Source organism: Perissodus microlepis, chromosome 1 (assembly GCF_051167445.1).
Source record: "Perissodus microlepis isolate ML-2025 ecotype Zambia chromosome 1, ASM5116744v1, whole genome shotgun sequence".
Lineage (NCBI taxonomy): Eukaryota > Metazoa > Chordata > Actinopteri > Cichliformes > Cichlidae > Perissodus > Perissodus microlepis.
This window is the reverse complement of record NC_140461.1, coordinates 2,278,014-2,299,569: the sequence shown is the minus strand read 5'-3', so window position 1 is coordinate 2,299,569 and position 21,556 is coordinate 2,278,014. Positions and strand designations below refer to the sequence as shown.

Below are 21,556 nucleotides of genomic sequence, written 5' to 3'. Positions count from 1 at the left end.
TTACACGATGTTTTAACCCACATAAATCCACGTTCAAAGAGAAACACTGAATATCTAATGCGTAGAATATTAGCATCAAAAGGTCACATCGGATGGAGTGACGAGGGCGAATTGATGCATAGAGAAAAGCCCATAGTAGGTAGTCAAATGTTGGACCTGATGAAATTTTTAGCAAGTTCCCGTGCAAGTGTGAAACCCATAGGCTGGAGCTCGCTCGCGCGAATGTTGGCGGAAATTTTCAAACGAGGAAAGCAACGCATTCGGGAGCAGAGCGGGGAGCGAACATGCAGGAAAAAATTGTGCTCTGCAAGCAGTTGCGGGTCGGAGATTAAGAGCGAGGTAGAACTTAGACTCTGCGTTGAATTTTAGAGGTTGCTAGTAAGAGGGATGGTTTTGAAGAAAAAAGACTAAGGATTTTTGCCCTGTTTTTGAATATAAGGTTTTTGGGAATAGAGGGTAGCTAACAAGTTATTCTAGGGTTTTTGGAGAAAACGCGGAGGGTTTTTTAAGGAGTTTTGTGTCCAAGTGTCCAAGGATTAGGTTGAGGGGGCTGCGGGGATCGCGAGAGTTTTTTTCTGACTATGAGTTTTATTCTAAATCTACAAATGCATATAAATCGAAATAAAGTTTTCCCCCAAGGCATGCAACCTGTATTTCTGGCCATACTGAACGTTACAAAAGCACAAGTTTAACTAAACAATTTTAATATGGTTTAATACATTTTTAAACCCATAAGCACGGAGCCCGAGAGAGAGCACGGTCCGGAGACACAGGCGCGCCCCCGCGCGCCCAGACACACAGTGTCGGGCACGCGCACGCGCGCACACACACACACGCTGACCCACCACCAGATGGCGTTTTTTAAGCATAAAAAGTAAAAACTTTTTAATGGCTTTAAAAAATAAAAGAATGCTATTTGATATATAAGAAACTTTCTAAATAATCAATTAGTTGTTTTTTTAGGGGAAAAAAAGCAATGAGTTATGAACTATCATATTTTTTATGAATATCATATTTTTATGAATATCATATTTTTATTACTTCCTTTATTACTTCCTGAGCTCATGAATAATTTATTGGGGCCATAAATCACTCAGTTTGACATAAGGGGTATAATATCACTCTCTTGTAAACCTCAAATATCTGCTCAGTTTATCAAGACACCACATATTTTCAAAAGCGCTCCGACGTTTTCGGAGACGTCTGTTACCCACTAGTTCGATAGCTCGCCGGGGGCAAGGCTCACTAGAGCCGTGAGAACACCGGACTCCCGGCAAATCGTTTTCAAACCCACCGCCGTCTTTCGCTACTCAGGTTAAACATGATATATAAGTCACTTAGATAACTTAAAAATGTTATTGTTTGGCTTTTTTTAGTATTTTATTTGTTCCTGAGTAAATCGGTTTGGCTGAGATTAAAGTTATAGTTTTACACAGCTGAATAAACCTCAAGCAGACAGCTGATTATCAGAAGTGTGAGACGGTTGAGAATTTACTCCGGTGTCCTGTTATATTTTAGATAGCAAGGAGTTTATTAAACTTCACCAAACAATCTGCAAATTTCATTAAAATTTAATAAACTATCATCTTGTCTTTATTTTTAGTTAGCACATACCTGAAACACTTAAAGCTGTAAGCTAATGATAGTTATATAAGAGCAGATGCTGCTGGTACAATAAGCTGTAGTTTTACATCCAATGGATGATGATCTGATTAGTCGACTACTGGCAAAAATAATCGGTGACTAGTTGACTATCAAAATAATCGTTTGTGGCAGCCCTAGTGAGCACCCGTGTGTACACCTGTGAGCATGGACGCGCTTGTATTTAAAAGGTTCCTTCATGTAATGATCTGCTAGAGGGTGTGGGGGGGCCACAGCCCTGTCCTCCAGGGCATGAAGCAGGTATGGAGGAGATCAAGACTCCAGACATCCAGAGGCCCTCAGAGTACAAGAGACCAAGGAAGACCAACAGAGGGGCAGCCGCGCCACTATCCCAGAAAGAGCTGAGGAGAGTCCCAGATGAGGGGTCACTCAGCAGCCGCGGAGCAGAAGCCAGGGGGGGTTGCAGTGACGTGCCCGTGAGCTCCGCCAGCAGCTAGCTGTGCCAGAGTGACCGAGCCCCAGGCCGAGAGGCCGAGAGGCCGAGAGGCCGAGAGGCCGAGAGGCCGAGGGCACCCCACCCCCGAAGTGGCTCGAGCGAGCCCCAGGCTCCAGGCCCCGACAAGCAGCCGCCAAGGAGTGAGCCGGTGGGTACCTGGACGCCGAACCCCGGACACAAAGAACCACCAATGCACCGATGTCTGAGGGCGTCTGCCACTGGCAGGGGAAGTGGTGGGGGAGATAGGCCTCCATACCTTGGAGGGCCTGAGATGTCCCCAGAGAGGTGGCGTCTGATACCCGGCCTGAGATATAGACACAGACAAACAGGCACACACAGATACAAACATCCATTCCCACCCTCATGCTCTCATATGCAATTACTCAACACTCACCCAACGTGGAGACAGACATAGAGAGATACTGTACACACAATCACACTCCCCAAGTGTACTCTAAGCCCCGGGTCTAGGTACCCTTGCCCCTGGAGGGGGAAACTGCACCCAGACCCAGGTGGTGTTACCCTTTTCCCTGCGGTGGGGAGAAGCAGACCGCCCTGACTCCGCAGCAGCAGGGAGGCCCCACACTCCAGACCCCAGTCGGACGGCCAACTCCTCCTCCCGGCCCCCCGCTCCAGCAGGTCGCAGAGAACGGGAGTGTGTGAAGACTCCAAACCTCCCTCCGCCCGCTCATATGTAGTGTTGATGCATGTGTGTTCTAAGGTGCATTTAAAACCCAGGAGGGCATGGAGCTACCTGCCAGAGAGCAGCAGGTAAGCGCATAGCCCCTCCTGATAGCCCTCAGTGTCTACGTGTATTTAAAATTGAGAGGTAGGCAACGATGCCAGGGGTGAGGTTGTACACCCTGACTGTCTTTTGGATTCCGTGTAGCGTGCCCACCCCCAAGATCCTATATGTATGTGTAATGAGAGTGTGAGTAATGTGAATGTCTAAGTTGTGAGATAAAATTGAGGCTTCTGGCTAACTTGTGGTGCTGTTGTTGTCAGGCTTAAACACAGTTTCTTATTGTTTCTTCATCCTTGTGTCTCGTTTCCAAACATGAACTACAATATCTGGCTTCTGGACGTCTTTATGAAGAAGCAACTGGTGAATCATTGTGTCCAATAACATTTGCAGCAGCTTGGTCCTTGGTGCAATGACACGATTTCGCCACCAGGGGGCGGGAATCATGCAGTTCTGAGTTCGACTATCACTTCCACCTCTTCTTATAGTCAATTAAGAGCTTTTTTATGTGATGGCATGAAGTTGGCTGTAATGTGAGTTGTAAGGTCTTGCGGTTGATATTGTTACAGTATCACTTTGATCACAAACTACACTCCCGTCGAACTAAAACAACATAAACTTCAATAAATAGTGCGACGGGTGAAATAGAGACATAAAATGATCTATATAACATACAAAACATTCCTCGCTGGCTGACCTCCGCTTTGAGGCAGAAATGAGCACTTTACAGATACTTTTAAGAACATTTGAACTTGCTCTGACTTAAATTGGCCTCTACTGCTTCAACTTGCTTTGCTCATACATCCACATGGGCATGCATCTCACTCAGGTGCACCAGCAGAACCAACATGCAGTACAATAGTTAATGCATGAGAATTTCCACAATAAATGACCTAATGACATATAAAATATGCGTAGTATAAAACAAAATACATTAATTAAAAGTATGGCAGTGAAAATGAGAGAAATTCACTAGAATAGAAGCTCAGGAGCACGAAGGAAAGGCGCAGGCTTCAGGGAGCGCAACCGGGAGTCTCAATAGAGGTTTGCAGGTGGAGAAGTGGCAACAGGGGAGGTGGGGTGAGGCGGCTGGGTTCCGAGAGCGGGAAATCGGTGGGATGCAATGACGGTGACTGAGGGCAGGCAGGTGAGTTGGTGGAGCGATTCAGTGGAAAACTCCCACAGTTTCCTCCTGTTATGATAATATAGCAGGATGATTTATGCCGTGAGAGTTGAGACTCGGGTGTGAAATTTATGGTTTTCGGGGTTTTTATCGTTAACTCGGTTCCTCTGGGTCTTTCCCGTGTTGTACTTGTGCGTCTTATTTTGAAAGAAATGTTTCCGCGTTATAGCGACCAGAGAGCAGTATGTTACTCTCAATGTTGTTGGTGCACTTCAGGAGGACGCTGCTAATAAAGTTACACAATGAATTCTCGTTTATTATTATATTTACAAAATACCAGTTTTTTGTCTTGGTCGTATCATTTTATTTTGTTGTATTTATCCGCCACATCTTAACAGCTGGTCCGTGAAAATAGTGCCTGAAATTAAACCGTCCGTGAAAGGTTGGCGACTAATAAATAATCATGCCTGTTCTGAAAATGCTGACCTATTGCCAGCAGGTGCGTGGGCGTGGTATGTATGTGGTGCACGCTGCATAGAAGTTGTGGATGTTTTGTCTGCTTAATCCTACTTTTTTGTCCATTTTGAGGTCACACTACGACAATACTGACACGGAGAAGTGGGACCAGAACAGGCGCAGAGAAAACATGGGGACAGAGACTGAACACAGAACAGGGATCATCAAAATAAAACAGGAAGCATAACGACAGGCACCGAGACACCGATCTGACACTGAGCAGAGGGAACACGGAGTGCAGGGACAGGAGTCACATGGGACACAGTGATAATATTAATCAAAACAAAAACACAGAGTCATCACCAGAGATGGGCAGTAACGCGTTACTGTAATCTGATTACTTTTTCAAGTAACGAGTAAAGTAAGGGATTACTATTGCGAAAACGGTAATTAGATTACTGTTACTTTCCCGTAGGAACGCTGCGTTACTGCGTTACTAAAACCGTGATTTTTTTTTGCCAGAATGTCTCATGACAGTGACGTAAGCGAGTGCGACATTTGTGACAACAGCTGTGTGCAGATCAACAGTGGATCATATATCGAGTGCGGGAGAGAGTATGAGCGTGCAGCGTTTAAAGCGTGGAAGTACTGACCTTACTTTGAGTTTGATTCCATAAAAAGTGACAAAAACATTAGTGTCCGTTGTGCGTGGGAAGAAAACTTCTTTTTACAGCGAAGAAAAACCCCTAAACTTCCGAGCAAGGACCGAGTGCGCAACCACGTCATGGGAAACTCACAGAGAAACTCGCGGATTCTTCCACTGACCGCTGCGCCACACCTGCACCAGGGTAAACCTCCGCCTACCCTGCTCCTGATTTACAGGTGAAAATAGAGCAACAGGACCGCTAGTCTTTGACTTTATTTATTTTCTGCTGTGTTTTACTTGCATCTATTTGAAAGACTGAGTGTAAACACAAAAAAATATTTTATTTTATGTGCTGGAATGTGCAGAAAATAGGTTTAAATGTTAAACTAATTTATTCCAGTCAGAGAATGTTGCAGATAATTACATTTTTGCTTGATGCATAAAGTTAAAAGATTAAAACTGATAAAACAAGTTTTAAAAAGAGACTTTTCCATTTGATTACATTTTGTATGATGGATTATGCAGAAAAAGTAGAATTGAGCTGAAAGATCTATCTGTCATGGTGCTGGGTCGTTGGCCCAGCGTTTTGTGTTTTATGATTATGTCCCTCTGTTCTAGTTATTCGGTGTCCTCCCCCCTTGTGTCCGGTTCGGGTTCTAGATTTCCTGTTTTGTTCTGAAGGTCTGTGTCTGTTGTCATTGTGTTCAGCTTGTCTCCTCCGGTCCTCATGTGTATTGGGTTCAGCTGTTCTTCCCTCCTGTGTGTGATTAACCGATTACCTTGTGTGTGTGTATATTTAGTGGGTGTCGGTCTGTGTTCGTTGTCGGCTCGTCTGCGTTCTATGGTGTTCCTGTTCCTTAGTCTGCGTCTCTCTGCTCTGCTCCCCGTTTTGTTAAGATTTCAGGTTTGCTCTTTAGTTTCTCCCAGTTTAGGTTTCCGTTTGTAATTACTCACGCTTCGTTGCCTGTTTCTGCCACTGCCACCTTGTAAATAAACATCACTCGAAACATCAGTCACTGCCGCATTTTGGGTCCTCCTTTTCCTCCACACCACACGGCTCAACCCGCCAGCCGTGACAGTACGAGCCGACCAAACATGGACCCAGCAGCATCCGCACCTTCCCAGGAGTTTCGGGAGGAAGTGATTGACTCCGTTTCGAGGTTGGTTAACCTGTGGCTTGAACATGAGGGAGAGGAATTTCACCGCGCTGTAGAAGCCAGGCTACAGCAATTAATCTCTGCTCACTCCTGGCTACTGGACTCTCTTCACCCATTCGCACAGAATTTCATACTCAACGAACTTCACCTTCACCCTCCAGCTGCTACCGCTTCCTCACCCAGCCCGGTGGTGAATGTTTTGCACTGCCCGCCGGGCAATCTGCGGCCCGGCCCGCCGGATGAGGAATTACCCGGCCGGTCGGAGCTATCCCCGAGAAGGAAGCGACGTTCACGCCGCCGACGCCCATCGCCACAGCCTAACCCTAACCCGAGACTTCTGAGTTGCCGGCTGTGGTGAGTGGAAAAGACACTTTTTCTGTTTCGCCAGACCGTGTGACTGTTTATACCGGGGCTGTGTTTTTTGAGTCAGCTGCCCAGCCGCTAGCTCAGTTAGCCGCTCAGTCGTCACCTCCATCACATTCAGCCTCACGACCCATAGCCCAGTTACAGTCACAGCCAGACTTATTAGACACTATGTTACAGTCCATAGCCCAGTCAATAGCTCAGTTGGTAGAAGACTCATCAGCCTTATCATCAGCTCAGCCTCCTCTTCAGCCTTCATCTTCACCAACTCCTCCGGTACAGCAAGCCATGACAGTTCAACCCATAAAGGACAGGTCAACAACTTCCTGTTCTAAGCAGAGAGACAAACCTAATAACTGTGAAAACATTCCTCAAAAGCTGGCCAGTTCAGAGACTGAGACGCACTCCAGGGCCTCCCCAGAGGCTGGGTTTCAGCCCCCAGCCGACTCTGGACCCCTGGAGGTTAAGAAGCCAGCTGAGGACCGCACCCGGCTGTCGCTGCCTGAGCTGAGTCAATGCTCTGTGCAGCTGCAGTCTGCTATGTGTTTGCCAGAGGCCCGTGCACCTGCTGGTTCTGATCTGTCCCTGCCAGAGGCCCGTACGCCTGCTGGTTCTGATTTGTTCCTGCCAGAGGCCCGTGCGCCTACTGGTTCTGATCTGTGTTTTCCAGAGGCCCGTGTGCCTGCTGGTGCAGCCCTGCGTGTGCCAGGGGCCCCTGTGCCCCCTGGTTCAGTGACTATTTCCGCTGGGGGTTCTGGAGAGCCCGGCCAGCACTTTCCTGTCTCCGCTGGAGGGTCCGAGGGGCCCGTTCAGCCGCCTGTCTCCGCTGGAGGGTCCGAGGGGCCCGTCCAGCCTCCTGCTTCGCCAGCTGGAGGGCCCGAGGAGCCCGTCCAGCTTCCTGCCTCGTCAGCTGGAGGGCCACGGCTCAACCCGCCAGCCGTGACACTATCGCTTTATCACCTATTCAGGTTGTAAATCGTGCTTTTAAAAAGTAACTAAGTAATTAATTACTTTTGAAAATAAGTAATCAGTAAAGTAACGGGATTACTTTTTTGGGGAAGTAATCAGTAATTAGTTACTGATTACTTTTTTCAAGTAACTTGACCAACACTGGTCATCACATACAGGACCGTGATAAAAACATTGTTTTCCTTTAAGTAATAAACTTAAACGGAACTGCAAAATGACCTTTTCTGTCTCATTCTAGTGGAACAAACCTGTGTGGCTTGTTGGTGTTTCTACTCATTACCTTGAGTAGAATTCGCGAGGCGGCGGCGTTGCTGGAAGCCGTGGAAGCCGTGGAAGCAGTGGAAGCAGTGGAAGCTGTGCTGTGTCACGGATGGTCTCAGAACTCAGAGCAGGCTGCTGGCTGCGATCCAATCACAGCAGCCGATTCATAAAAGTGTCAGAGCGCTTCTTTGATGTGTCACATCCGGATATTTCTATCATCTCTGGGGAAACTTTCAGACTCAATATATGACTGACTGCATAGTAAATCTATAAAAATAAGCGTTTTATGAAAATGCTGAATGAAAAAAAACGTCCTTGGAAGAGGTCAACGTTCAGTTTGCTGTTGAAGATTACAATATACTATATTATTATTATTACTATACACAAAGTGTCTTTGAATGGCAGAGGTGTGTGTGCATGTGGCGCAGTGTCTAAATGTGTGTGAATGTGCGCTTGAAGCCATTTATAGTTCACTTGTTTGTGGTGAGCAGCAGAACAAACAAGCGCGAGTTTAAATTTTGGACGTTTAGCTGTGATTGAGTTTTACAGCTTTTCCCACTGATTAAAACCTCCTTATGGCCAGTCATACAGCACAAAGTAATTAAGTAAGAAACAACTAACCTGTTGAAAATCAGAGCCCCCGGTACCCGGGGAGAACATCTGGTTTAATGGGATGTATCGCCACAGCTGCTATTTAAATACAGACACGTGTGTTGTCCACAGAAACATCAGCATCTCAGCTAAAAGCCCACAAAACCATTTCAGCAACCACCAAACGATTAGCAAGCAGGTAAACAGATTCCTTTAAAACATGTAAACACAAAGTGTACACGGACACGCCGTCTGTGCCGAAAGCCGACATCTCAGATTCTGAAGCTGCAGGTTTCATCACTCCAACCGAAACTCACCGAACCAGCAACAAAACACATTTGAAAACATCGTCATGAATTTCCTTTTGCTTTGGCTGTTTTGCTTCCACTTTTGGTTTTGGACCTGCTTGAAACTATAAACTGTTGTGGTGCAATAAGACTGTGTAATTCGGATGCCCCTTCCCCTGAATAATTGATTCCATGTGTTTGTTCACCACTGTCAGCAAAGCCCTGTGATTTTTCTAAATATTTGAGTGTCTCTTCGGACTCTGAGGTCTGAGGAGCAGAGTGAGATTCAAGCATAGACTAGTTTCATCAGAGCATCCCTAAAAACAACCATTAATAGTATTAACAATAACATGTTACAATAACACTCTGGCACAGCTGGCTGCTGGCAGAGTCCACGGGCACGCCACTGCAGCCCCGTCTGGCTTCTGCTCCGTGGCTGCTGGCTGACTCCTCGTCTGGGGCTCTCCTCAGCTCCCCAGGTGGGTGGCACAGATGCCCCTCCGGTGGTCCTCTTTGGGCTCTCGCACTCTGGGGCCTGGATCTCCTCCATGCATGCTTCATGCCCTGGGGGACGGGGCTGTGGCTCCCTACACCCTCCAGCACACAGGTGTCGAACTCCAGGCCTCGGGGGCTGAGTTTTTGCCTCGGGTTCGATAACTACAGGCTCCGCCCTAAAACGTTGGATTAGATTGAAATCTCTGATTATTCCCTCTGAATTATTCTTAGACACTACAATAGGTCATCCAACACATTAGGTGGCTTTGGAACGTAACATTGTGATGTTTTCCAGTTGAATCATTAATATTAATTACAAGGCACTGCATGCATGACAGTATGATTGGAAACTGAGCCCCCCTAAAAGTTTGGACCCGCCCCTGGATTCAAATATTAAAGCAATTCTACATTTTCTGCATCAGCAGCTGAACACACGAACACTGCAGTGATGCACAGTGTGGGTTCCTGTGGTGGCTCCACCCCATCTTTCCAGGTATGACCAGTGTCCGATAGAAGCTTCAGCAGTGGATGGGTCTGGAGATGTGACCACTAACTAAGGAACAGGGAAACAAGATTAAACACAAGGACTAAGTCACAAAAACAAGGTACATGAAGACCTAGTTACCACCAGAACGTAGCTGACAAACTGGTGGAGAGTGGAGGACAGCGCTGGCCTCGAGAACCTTCTGCTGATTAACCGTGGATGGAACTCAGGTGAGACACCAGGGACTCCACCCACGAGGGCAGACACAGGAAACACACCGACTCCAGCTGCAAAATCCTCAGACACTCTCTTCTACCATAACATATACACACACACTCATATACAATCACATACACAGACATACATATACACACATGTGCATCATAAAGAATTGGGTGAGGGAGATTTGTCATAATTAACTATTTAAAAGACTCAAATAGAGACTCAGAGGCAGACAAAGGTTCCAAGTATTGATCCCAAAGTTCTTGCTGTGTTTTTACTGAATTTGTTTGTTGCACGCCGCCTGCTGCTTCCTCAGCCACAGAGATTTGTTCTCAGTGAAACTTCCTGGTAAAATAAAAAAGGATTTTTGTGTAGCTTCAGTTTTTGTGATTATAAGAAGAAATAAAATCCAGCACGATGCCAAACCTTGAAGCCACAGATGAGCATCAGGACAGCAGAGGGCAGCAGGTATGATGAATGTGAAGAGTCCTGTGGATATTTCATACAGGCCGCAGCAGGATGTTATCTTACTGACGCTGCAGTGTTTCCTTCCTCTGCTCTTACAGTGCAGCAACAGGTGACAGTTTTCCCTGTGAATGGGCGCTCGTGATGTTAGAGGAAATTATGAGATCGAGGCACACGGTGGGATCAGACTTAGAGCTGCGCTCTTTAAATCCGTGTTCCTCTCAGGCTGCTGCTCACCTGGATTTGAAGCTGGCTCACCTGAGCTGGATGGCATCAAGTCACAGATACATAATTAGTCAGGTGCGGAGTACACCTGAGAAAAGACTTGCTTACAGAAAAGAAAGAAAAACATCTGCAGACTTTTTTTCATGAGGATTTTTTTTACAATAAAAATCGATCTATTAATGCTTTCCAGTCACTGGCAAGGTTCTGGTTACTGTTGCAGGTGTTTGGTCTTAAATGAGCTAACAGACTGTCTCACAGCAGCCATCTCAGTAATGTTCCTGTAAATCTGACAGCAACCTTCTGACGATGTGCTGATGATAAAATAAAAGTATTAAATATATTTTCCGGATACATTTCTACAGCAAATTTTAAACCAGAGGTCTATTTAGACTTTTTCTGACATGAATGAGTAAAGCTTAATTAATGTTTTTGGAAAGCAGAGAGAGCATTTTTCCTCGTTTGACAACACTCGATTCAGGAGCAAAACGTCTGTTATCACACACTGTAAAATCTCTGGTAACTTTTAGGGTTTCTATGATGGGTAAATGGTCAAATTCAATGTCTGGTGAAAAACGGTAAAATAAGTGCATGAAAGTCCTTCAGACTTTTTTACTGTGCAGAGTTTGTCCTGTGTTCGATTAGACACACAGGACATAATAACATGACAGAATGTAAATATATTTTATTAAAACAACATTAGCACAATTACACACGGTCTTCTCTGCCTCATCAGAAAAACATCCACAGCTCAGCTGCATTTCTAATCTTATGACCTCTTAGTGACCAATGGGAGCACTTTGAACTGCATGTGGCGCTCTGACCGCACACTCATACAGCAGGTCACATGGCCAGCATAGAATCAAACTAACGCGTGAGTCTTTAGATTGTGGAGGGAAACCTGCAGGCGCAGGGAGAACATGCAAAACTTACACTGAAAGGCCCCGGCTCGGTTCTTCTCAGTTCGTGGTCACGGCTGACAGAGGTACCACAGACACGGCGTGAATACACTTTCATCGTCTCAACTTTCACCAGAACTGCCATTTTCCTTCAGCTGACCCACACTGGTGAATCTAAACCCCCCGCCCTGTAGGGTTCCTATGAAGGGGGAGTCACTGCTGGAGCCTCTGCTGGACGTTAGAGGAACTGCAGGTTTTGGCACTTCAGCGTGTACCTCATAGCCCCAGAGCTCACTCTGTGTGAATGAGATGGAGTTACAGGTTTGAGTCCAGAAGCATTGAGGTGCTCAGAGATCCGGCAGCAGCAGCTGTGATGTTTTTAACCCAGAGAACAAGTTCAGCACCAGCTGAACAACTGGCTGCTGTTCACACTGGATCAAACTGTGATGTTTCACTGGTGCAGAAGAGCAGACTGCACCATCTGGTTGTGTGTTTGAAAGGCATGCAGCGCTGCTGCGCTTCATTCCTGGAAGAGCTGCATTCACAGTTTGCACATCAGCATGTAAAGCACACTCTTATCTGAAGGTCTAATCAGGTGAACAGCAGGTGACACAGGTGTGCAGGTAGCATTCCTATGATAGTGCAGCCTGCTGAGCCTGAACTGTAGCGTGCGAGTAGCGTGTCAGGGATCCACCTCAGGATCATTCAGATAAAGGTCACATCTGACAGATATGGAAAAGACAGGTTAATGCAGACACGCCGAATATTTTACAGAAACATAACTCGTTTCTACATCTTGAATTTATTTGGAGCTGGAATTGTACGCCTTTATTTTCTTTTAAAAAAATACAGAAAGAAAATGAAAAAAAAATATCAAAGTAAAACATAAGGAGAACAGAATAGTCATAATTAATATGGTAACATATTCAAAAAGGAGTAGGAAGAAGCTAAACTTATCCAAGTCCATCACCTTCTTCCATTTGTACTAATAATCATCACTTTTTCCTTCCTGTCTATGCCTTATCCAATCAGGACTCAGATGCACGCTCGAGTGTCCGGGCAAGGTGAGAGCAGTGGGAGTAGCAGGAGATCCAATCCAGAGTTCCAAGGGAGTCCAGGAGGAGAACGATGAGCAGGAGGGCAGGCAGGTAAGTGTGTTGAGTAGTTGGTTTTCCAAGGTTACAGATGAGCTTTCCAGGTATGACCAGCGTCCGATAGAAGCTTCAAGACACTCTCTTGTACCATGACATACACACACATACACATACACAGATAAACACACACACAGATAAAGTGACCGTCTCTAAGTTTAGCTGCAGCACGCAACCTCAGGGGTGAAAGATGTTTTCTTGGGATTGCCTCTAAACATGTCTCACTTTACAAAGCTGTTTACAGGTCCCGGTCCTCGTTCTGGTCCCGGTCCTCGTTCTGGTCCCGGTCCTGGTCCCGGTGCCTGTCTGATGGAAGTGACTTAAACTTGGTGCCTACTGCACCTTTAAGCAGTGAATCTCGATGGTTTTTGGGTTTCTTCGTTGATTCCCACTTACCTCAGCCAAGGACATTATGGTTTTTGTAGCGTTTGAGCGTCTGTAAACACGATAGGTGGAAAAGCTTTCAGTGGATCCTGATCAGACTTTGACCTCTGACCTTTGCCCTTTTAGACCAAAGGGATAATAATGCTATTAGAACCTGTTTCTCACTGCCGTGGTTCGTACTGACAGTTTACGAGCATGATGTTAGCTGAGTAAGAAAGCCTCACCGTTGTCCCTCAGTATCAGCTGATTTCCCGCCTGCTCCCCTCACGCTGTGTCGCATTGCTGCTCGCTGCAGGTTTCCTTCTTTCCTTTTTCTTTGTGTGAGGTCTTCCTGTTCTTGGTGTTCTTGTGGTTTCCTGGTTGGCGTTGGCTGTTTTCATGTCCAGCCTGTTTTTGGACTTTATCATTATAATTTTTTGCTTCCACTTCATCTTTTTTTTTGTTGTTTTATTTTTTGCTTGGCTGGCTGATTAAAGATTAGTCCTGTGGACTGTGTGAGATCAAAATAAAAAAGGCCTCATATTCTTCATCATGTCTCCATTATGTGATTTTGTAATCATTTGTGAACTATGTGAAAGTCCACTCTGCTGTCAGTCATGAGAGTCCGTGTGCAGACAAACTGGAGACACTGACTGGACGGATCAGGCTTTGCTCAAACTGACGCCTTCGTCCACTTTTCTTCCAACAAGGTGAAATGAAGCGGGATTAAAGCGTGCATTAAACCACGTGACCCTGCAGGATAATCATTTGAAAGTGACCCAAACATTCTTTTGCAGGCCAAAAGAAAACAATCTTATCCGGTCGTTAAGTGATGACGTGACGAATCCTACTTGCGGGCCTAAAGTAGTCTGCGTTTAATATGGCTTTTGTGTTGTTAACATGTTTAATGTTTTGTATTTTCTTCCATTTAATCTCAAAAAACTCCTAAAACAGTCAGTGATCACTGTTGACCTCCCTCGGCTTTTATTACCTTTAATCATTTATTTAAGCTCAGTTTTTAAAACCTTACGATGTAACTCCAGCCCAGCCCATGCAGCAGTATATGAATGACTAACCTCGTATTGTGGATGGATTATCTCAGTTGTTCTCCTGGCTGAAGTTTGGTCCTTTTACAGCATCCTGCCATGCGATTACATTTGTTCCTGACCACCGAGAACACTCACGTTAACTTTTATCAGTGGAAAAAAAGTTAGCTTGTTTATATTATGCTAACATAGCTGTGTCGCTAGCGGTCACGTAGCACATCATTATATACCAGCTAGCCAAACTTCAGTAACTCTACAAACGTCACTGCTGTTTAGTTTTCTGTCTTCATTTATGTTGGAAGTGATAACAGAGCTGTACGTTTTAATTTCTTTCCAAAACCCCGCAGTCAGGACATGCTATATTGTATTTAGATAGAAGCTAGCGAGCTAACTTCCTGCTAACTTCTAACTCCGTTAAATGTCATAAATTCCATTTTCATGGATGCCTGGATGATAAACTCAATTGTTACACCTGGTAGAGCAGAACGCTGATCATTTTATTAAAGATGAAAGACTTTAGACAGTTTTTCAACTCTCAGCAATGCCATAGTGATCGTTTGATATATGGACCTGCAGCGGAGTTTAGGCCCAGACACGGCTAGTGACGTCAGACTTAACGACCGGATTGCTCCACGCTGAGTCCACACAACACTCCTCCCTCTCAAAGCACCCCGCTGAACCGGCCCTGCACTCTGACAACATGCCCCACCCCGACGGTATGTTGTTATGACTCTCAGACAGGTTTGTTCTATCCTGACATCTGATCTAACCGTGTTTCTCACGCTAACAAAGCCGTGGGCCTATAAGAAGCCCCGCGAACCCGGTCTCCTGTGCCGACAGGTCCAGCAGACGCAGCATGGGTAAGTGTCTGCGCTCATTGTTAAAAATCTGAGAAATAAATCTATAAACTGCTGAGCGCCCTGTGGGCAGACCGTGTGCATCCACACAGCTCCCAAACAAACCTCAGGTGTATGTCTTTCTTTATATTTCCAAGTATATGTAATTATTTTCTTAATAAAGTTTGCTCTCAGAACTGTAAAAACTAATTAAGAAAGATTTTCAGGTTTGTCGATAATGGATCACTGTAGGAATGTAAAATAGCGTAATGAATTAATACACCCCACACTGGGTGTTCTCACATTTGCTTATTGGTTAAAGAGGAAGGAAAAACAAAATTGGAGGCTTCGTGTTTCTTTTTTTATTCTCTCGGACTTCTGAAGCTGTGCATGAAATAAAAAAAATAAGCTAAAAACAAAACAAAGGAATATGTTTTTGTTCTTATGTCCAGATGGACGAGGAGGAATTTATAATAACAGAAAGCACTGTGAAATCCTGCGGTCAGCCTGCTGTGACTTAAACGTTTCTAGTTTCACCTTCTGAAGGTTATTTACAGGATTTTCTGCTTCCTGTCTTTTGTATTTAGAAACACTATTTAAAGCTCGATTGTGTCGGACGAGCTGTACGTCTGTGTTTACTGTTAAAGAGGAAATGTTTCTGATAAACATCCAGATTTAAATTTGAACTCTTTTCATTTTTTTCATTAGTTTGTTCCAGTTTTCATATTTTGAGCAACACGACAAAGAAAGTCATCAAACTTGATTTCAGCCTCAAGGTTTAACAGCTCTGTGTGTGTGTGTGTGTGTGTGTGTGTCAGCTCAGAAGACAGCTCTGATCGTTTACGCCCACCAGAGTCCGGCTTCGTTCAACGCGGCGGCTCGAGATGTGGCGCTGCAGGAGCTGAAGCTGCAGGGATACGAGGTCGTCGTGTCTGACCTGTACGCCATGAACTTCAAAGCCAGTGCCACGCGGGATGACATCATCGGTGACCCATCATCTTTTTATTTCTAAATCAGAGCAGAGTGCAGGAGCTTATCATATTTGTACATTTAAACTTTTATGACTTCAGATGCTGCGAGACAGAGATGACTGCAGGCGTGTCTCTCTGACTGACGTTGCATCTGTCAGTCAGTTTTTGGCCTTTTTTGTGCTTCGTCTGCGTTCATCTGACATATTTATTCTTTCTTGTTTTGTGTCTTTGGGCACGTTTTGAGCCGAGCTTCATCTTTCTCATTGTCAGCAAATCCTGGGAAAACACCAACTCAAGCTTTAATGCTGCTCTCTGTGTGTCTCTCAGTTTGTGGTCCATCACCTCACCTTTAAATCCTCACCTTCAAATCTGTGTAAATATTTAAAGTGAATGAAACATACCTTGGTCTGATTTGCAGGCTAATCATTTCTTTGTCCGCTGTAGTCTGCTCTTTAATGCTGTAGTGCTCAGACTGGGCATGCTCTGGGCTGAAATGCCCCTCAGCTCCACATGGTGACACATCTTCTGTGTGCAGTGGACACCAAAGAGGAAGCTGAAACTTTAAGACACGTCTCCTGGTGAAAAACAGCCCCTGTGCGCCCTGAACTATCATCAGAACTTTTAATGATTGGACTGATAGATGAAGGCATGCCATGTGACTCTTGCTAACCTCGCCTTCATCACCTCATCAAACACTTTGAAACTACCCAACAAACGGCTCTGCTGCCTCAGCTTTGCACTCAGACCTTAGATGCTGACCTGAAGGGATGTTTCAGGGTTTCTTCAGTTTTCTCAGGACTATGTGAGATTTGCCTTTTTCCAGCCGCTACAGCTTTTGTTATAGTTTCTACAGAAAGTTTTTAAAAAATGCTGCTGATCAGTTTTTTGCACACTGGACTATCTCCCCTCACAAGCATCACACTTGTTAATAAATTATGGCCTTTAATGGGTATCAGTGAAATAACTCTCAGCTTAAGTCAAAGGTTTGTTTTATATAGAAAGGGTGCCTCTGGGTTGAAAACACCCAATTAAAGTGAACCGATAAAACCTCCCAGTGAGATTCTGACTGAGCGTGTTGTGTTCAGGTGATGTGAGGAACTCTGAGCATTTCCAGTACGGAGAAGAGACCCTGCACGCCGGGATGGAGGGCCGTCTCAGTGAAGACATCGTAGCTGAGCAGCGCAAAGTAACAGAGGCCGAGCTCATCATCTTCCAGGTCAGAGGTCACTAAAAGCTGCAGTTATTGAGTGTCACAACTTCCCATTTCATGATGAGTAACCTCTCCATCATGCCCACAAACACAAGTGAGCCCACATCCTGGATTATCCTGAGAATACAGAGATCGGTTCCATTTTTAATGGTTTGTAATGTTCAGCTTCTGTGTTCTAAATTCAACAAGCTCCTTAAATCGCCCTGCTCATCGGGAATGTTGTTGTTCTTCTGAAAGATTATTCCTGAGGCGGATTCATGAAAGGTCAGAATATTTAAAGTGAAGCAGAACACAGACTAATAAAACCACCATCTGAGCAACATGAAGTAAAGTGGTTTTAGAAATAAATTTAGATTTAAATAGGATTTAGATTTTCAGGGTGATAAAATTCATCTTCCTCAGTAGCTGTCGTATCTCTATTGCAAATAAAATTCTCAAAATCCTCCAAACCTGGAGCTCCGCCTTCTCGGACGGTGAGAGAGCGCCTTGTTGTTGTTGTTGTTATTGTTGTTGTGCTAAGCTAATAGGCAGAATGCTACAGGCATAGCCCTAAAAAATGTAGCCTGATGGGCAGTGTAGTCCGTGCTGCAGGGAGAATGGACTGCCATACCCGTTATGTGTCTGTGAGCGCGAGGAGGGAGAAAAAGGAAAAGTACGAGCTGTCACCGAGCAGAAACGGGAGCTGGAAGCATGTAAATATAATAACAACCACTGCAGCCAAGAAGAGAGCCTGACGAGCCCAGTTGTAAGTAAGCTGTTAAGACTCGACTGTACGCTGTGTTCGTGTTTTCCTCCGAAACAATAAGTTCCGTTGGAGCAGCCTTTCAACGCCTCTCTCTGTCTCTCGCTAGCAAAGTTGACCCAGACAACAAAGTAAAGCTAGTTTTTGGCTACGAGTCCCACACGTATTAGCCAGAGGTCCCTTTGCTACGGTTCAGTGCCGCGGACCTTCAGTAATAGTAATAAATCACATTCATGTAGTTGTAAATAGCATGATAATATATTAAGTTGTGGTGGACCACTAGAGGGCTCCACTCACACCCAGTGTTGAGGAAGTGTGTTGCTGTGTTTTGTGGCGCGATGTGTTCAGTTGATTTTGGAGAGGAATAAAGAAGGAGTGAGAACTGAGAGCTCTGTGTCGTCCATGCTTACCTCCACATAGTAATCCAAAGTATTCTGAATACGTTACAAATACATTTTGGGGCATGTAATCTGTAATCTGTAGTGGAATACATTTTAAAAGTAACCTTCCCAACACTGGTTATAGAAACATTCTTCCATGTACAGAGACCAGCTACCAGGCTGTAAACATGTTTGTTTCTGTTGTAAAGTTTGGAAGTCTATGGGGACTGACTCACTTCTGCCTCTGCTGGACATTAGGGGAACTGCAGCTTTTAGTACAGGCATGTTTGCATCTTTGGAAATGCTTGATGTAAAAGAGTGTTGAACTAGAAAATGACTGAGAATAATAAAACTCTGAATGGTATTAATAACAACATTATTTTTTCCTTCTGTAGTTTCCTTTGTACTGGTTCAGTTTTCCCGCCGTCATGAAGGGCTGGATAGACAGAGTGCTGTCACAGGGCTTCGCTTTCTCCCTGGAAAAGATGTACGATAACGGGATATTCAAGGTACGTTTCAGCAGAGAACAACAAATCATTAGAAGGATGCAACAAATAACACAACCAACTCCATTAATATCAGTCTGGATTTATCGATTTAACCTACATTTAGGTGGGACAGTCAGGTGATGCGCTCATGTTTCACAGATGAAAAGCAAAAGACAACAAAGGAATTTCTGTACATATGTTTGAAAATTATTGGAAAACTTGGTGTTGATAAAATAAAGAGCTTTTCTTTGTGGACGTGTTTTGGTCTGGTTATCCAACTGTATGTTATATTTCCTCTAAGGATAAAAAAGCCATGTTGTCGTTCACGACCGGAGCAGCTCCGACGATGTTTCAGCCTGACGGCATCAACGGAGACATCAACGTCACCCTGTGGCCTCTGCAGGTGAGACACCCGAGAAATAAACTCAAAACAAAGACCAAGAATTCACAACTTACTACAAGCATAGTAAATTATATAATTAATCGGCATGCACAACTATGCAGTAAGATCCAGTAAGATGAGAAGTCAAAACATTAAGGCAACATCGTGAACCAGAACACACAAAACAGAAAGTTCTTAGGAGGAAAACCAAAGACTCAGTGATGCTGCAACAAATCAAACAAAAGAATTCAAAACTTCAAACTGCAGAATAGTAACAAACTCAGAGGATCCACTGTAATCCTAATCTCACATACAGAAACCTGTTTGAGGCAGATTAATGGGAATCGATCATAGCTGTGATGTTCCTGTTGGAGACAGATGTTGTTTTCATTCCTGTCATTAAATGTCGCAATTTTATCAAATCTGCTGGAGCCTCTCAGTCACACACCAGCTGATGGATGTGGTACGGCATCAGGGAGACGGGCCTGGCCCTCAAAGCTCATTTTTTTCAGTGTGTATGGTTATTGTAGTGAAGGGGCATATTTTATCCCGAAGGATTATCTTATTCTGATCCTAACAAGCTGCAGCACACACAAAGGTACAAATGTGATTCAGTATCTCGGCTGATAAAACTGTGATAAACCACTGAAGCTCCTCCAGTGTTTCAAAGCTGACTTTGTCCTCATCCGTTGGCCCATTTACTGCCGTTATCAGCTGATACAAACAGACAGGCAGCCTCCTCCTCTGACAGGCAGGCTCGTGGAGCTGAACAGAAATAATTTGTTGACTGCTGAGGGGCCCAGCGTAAGATAAAGGAGCGCCTCTAATTCATGCAAAGCTACAGTAGGAAAGTCCAAGGAAAGAAATATGAAGCTATAACTGAGCATCAGGAGTCTTTGAAAAGCAGCAACACTGCTGATGTGGGTGTGATTACATAAAAAAGAGATAAGAGCCAGTCACCGAGCTGTTGGTATGTGCAGTTCAAAAGTTCAAAGTTCTTTTGGGACTTTTGTGTCTCTCTTTTTATCAAATAACAGAAGCTGGAGGTAAACATATAAACAAAACTGACTCAAAGCAGGAACCCAGAATACAGAAAATCCATGAAGTGAATGAGAACAAGCATCAGATGATGATAAGACTGGGAGGCCAACAGCTGACGGTTAATGATTGGAGTGAAAACAGCTAGGTAACAAGAAACAGGTGAAAATAATCAAGGAAATAAAGAGCTACCAAAATAAAACAGGAAATGACTGAGCACAGAGACAAATCCTAACACAATTAAAGTTGATAAAGAAGGGCATAAGACGGAAAGCTACACAAATAACACATAACAAACCCAAAGATGAATGCTTGTGGAATAATCTTCCTCCCTTCTGCCTGCTCTTGTTTCTTCCAGAATGGGATTCTGCACTTCTGTGGATTTCAGGTTCTGGCTCCTCAGATTTTCTGGAGTCCGGCTCACAGTCCCCCAGCTGCACGAGCCGCGATGCTCGAGGGGTGGCGGACTCGACTCAAAGGACTACTTACAGAAAATCCTTTGACCTTTGCCCGCTGTGAGCTCTTTGACCTCAGCTTTCAGGGAGGATTCTTACTTCGGCCGGACGTGAAGGAGGAACTAGCGACGCAGCCTCTCGGCATCTCCACAGGACACCACCTGGGGAAGCCGCTGCCGCCCGATAACCAGACCAGAGCGGCCACAGCGGAAGACGAACGAGGCCACAGGAAGAAGGCGTGTGCCTCCATTCGTACAGTGTAATTCACGTGTGGTTTTAGACACGTTTACTGAAGTTTGAATAAAACTTTGTATTAAAGCAGTTACTTTGGTGCTGGAGCATTTTTTTTTTTTAGAATATCTGAACACAGAAAAGCTTTTACTCTAAAAAAAATTCTGTCTTCATAAACATGAAGCAATACATTTGATGAAAGTGTAACTGAAATGTATGAAATAAAATTTTTATGTATTCAAAAAATCATCAAAGAAATTATGCTTGATGTAAAGTGAATGTATCCTAATCAAATAAAGTTTATTTCACCAGATTTCATTAAACGTAACATTTTAAGTTGCACCCACCTGCTTTTATACAACTAAATTACTTAATGCCAGCTTTTTAAAAATATTGTTTTAGTGAGTCAGCTTTTGGAAAGGTTTTTAAAAATCCCAGATGTATTCATGCCTTTGGTTTTTATTTATTTTGTAAAACTCTAAAACAGGAATGTCAAACATAAAGTCCGTGGGCTGAATGGGTATAGAAAAGATGCCATACCCAGGGCACAAGTTATTGAGCTTTTATTTGTATTTTCAGATTTTTTCAAATTATTTTACTGACAAAGACCTTGCCCACAGCCAGTAATAGATAGAAAAACAGAAAAAAATATTATTTTTTTTAAATAAATTTAAATTATTATTTTCTTCTTTAAATATAAACTTTTAGTTAGTCCAAAATTCAGGACAGTCTTGGCAAAAAGCTACCAGAGCTCTTTCTGTATGTCCATGATGTAAAATGAGT

At 44.3% G+C, this 21,556-nt stretch overlaps 1 protein-coding gene across 2 annotated transcripts; it reads left to right on the top strand.

The window, feature by feature from the left end:
* The first annotated feature begins 6,461 nt into the window (after nt 1-6,461).
* Nucleotides 6,462-20,863, top strand: LOC146393097 (NAD(P)H dehydrogenase [quinone] 1-like). 2 transcript variants are annotated; one of them, XM_084926259.1, is made up of 8 exons: nt 6,462-6,576; nt 12,513-14,756; nt 14,833-14,900; nt 15,695-15,862; nt 16,933-17,063; nt 18,575-18,688; nt 18,969-19,070; nt 20,446-20,863. In XM_084926259.1, exons 3-8 carry the CDS (start codon nt 14,897-14,899, stop codon nt 20,803-20,805), a joined length of 879 nt encoding a protein of 292 aa, XP_084782385.1. In that variant the 5' UTR covers nt 6,462-6,576; nt 12,513-14,756; nt 14,833-14,896; the 3' UTR covers nt 20,806-20,863. The 2 variants fall into 2 exon arrangements, with proteins under 2 accessions (XP_084782385.1, XP_084782376.1); XM_084926250.1 differs by having other exon boundaries at nt 6,463-6,576; nt 12,513-14,900.
* Nucleotides 20,864-21,556: the final 693 nt, after the last annotated feature.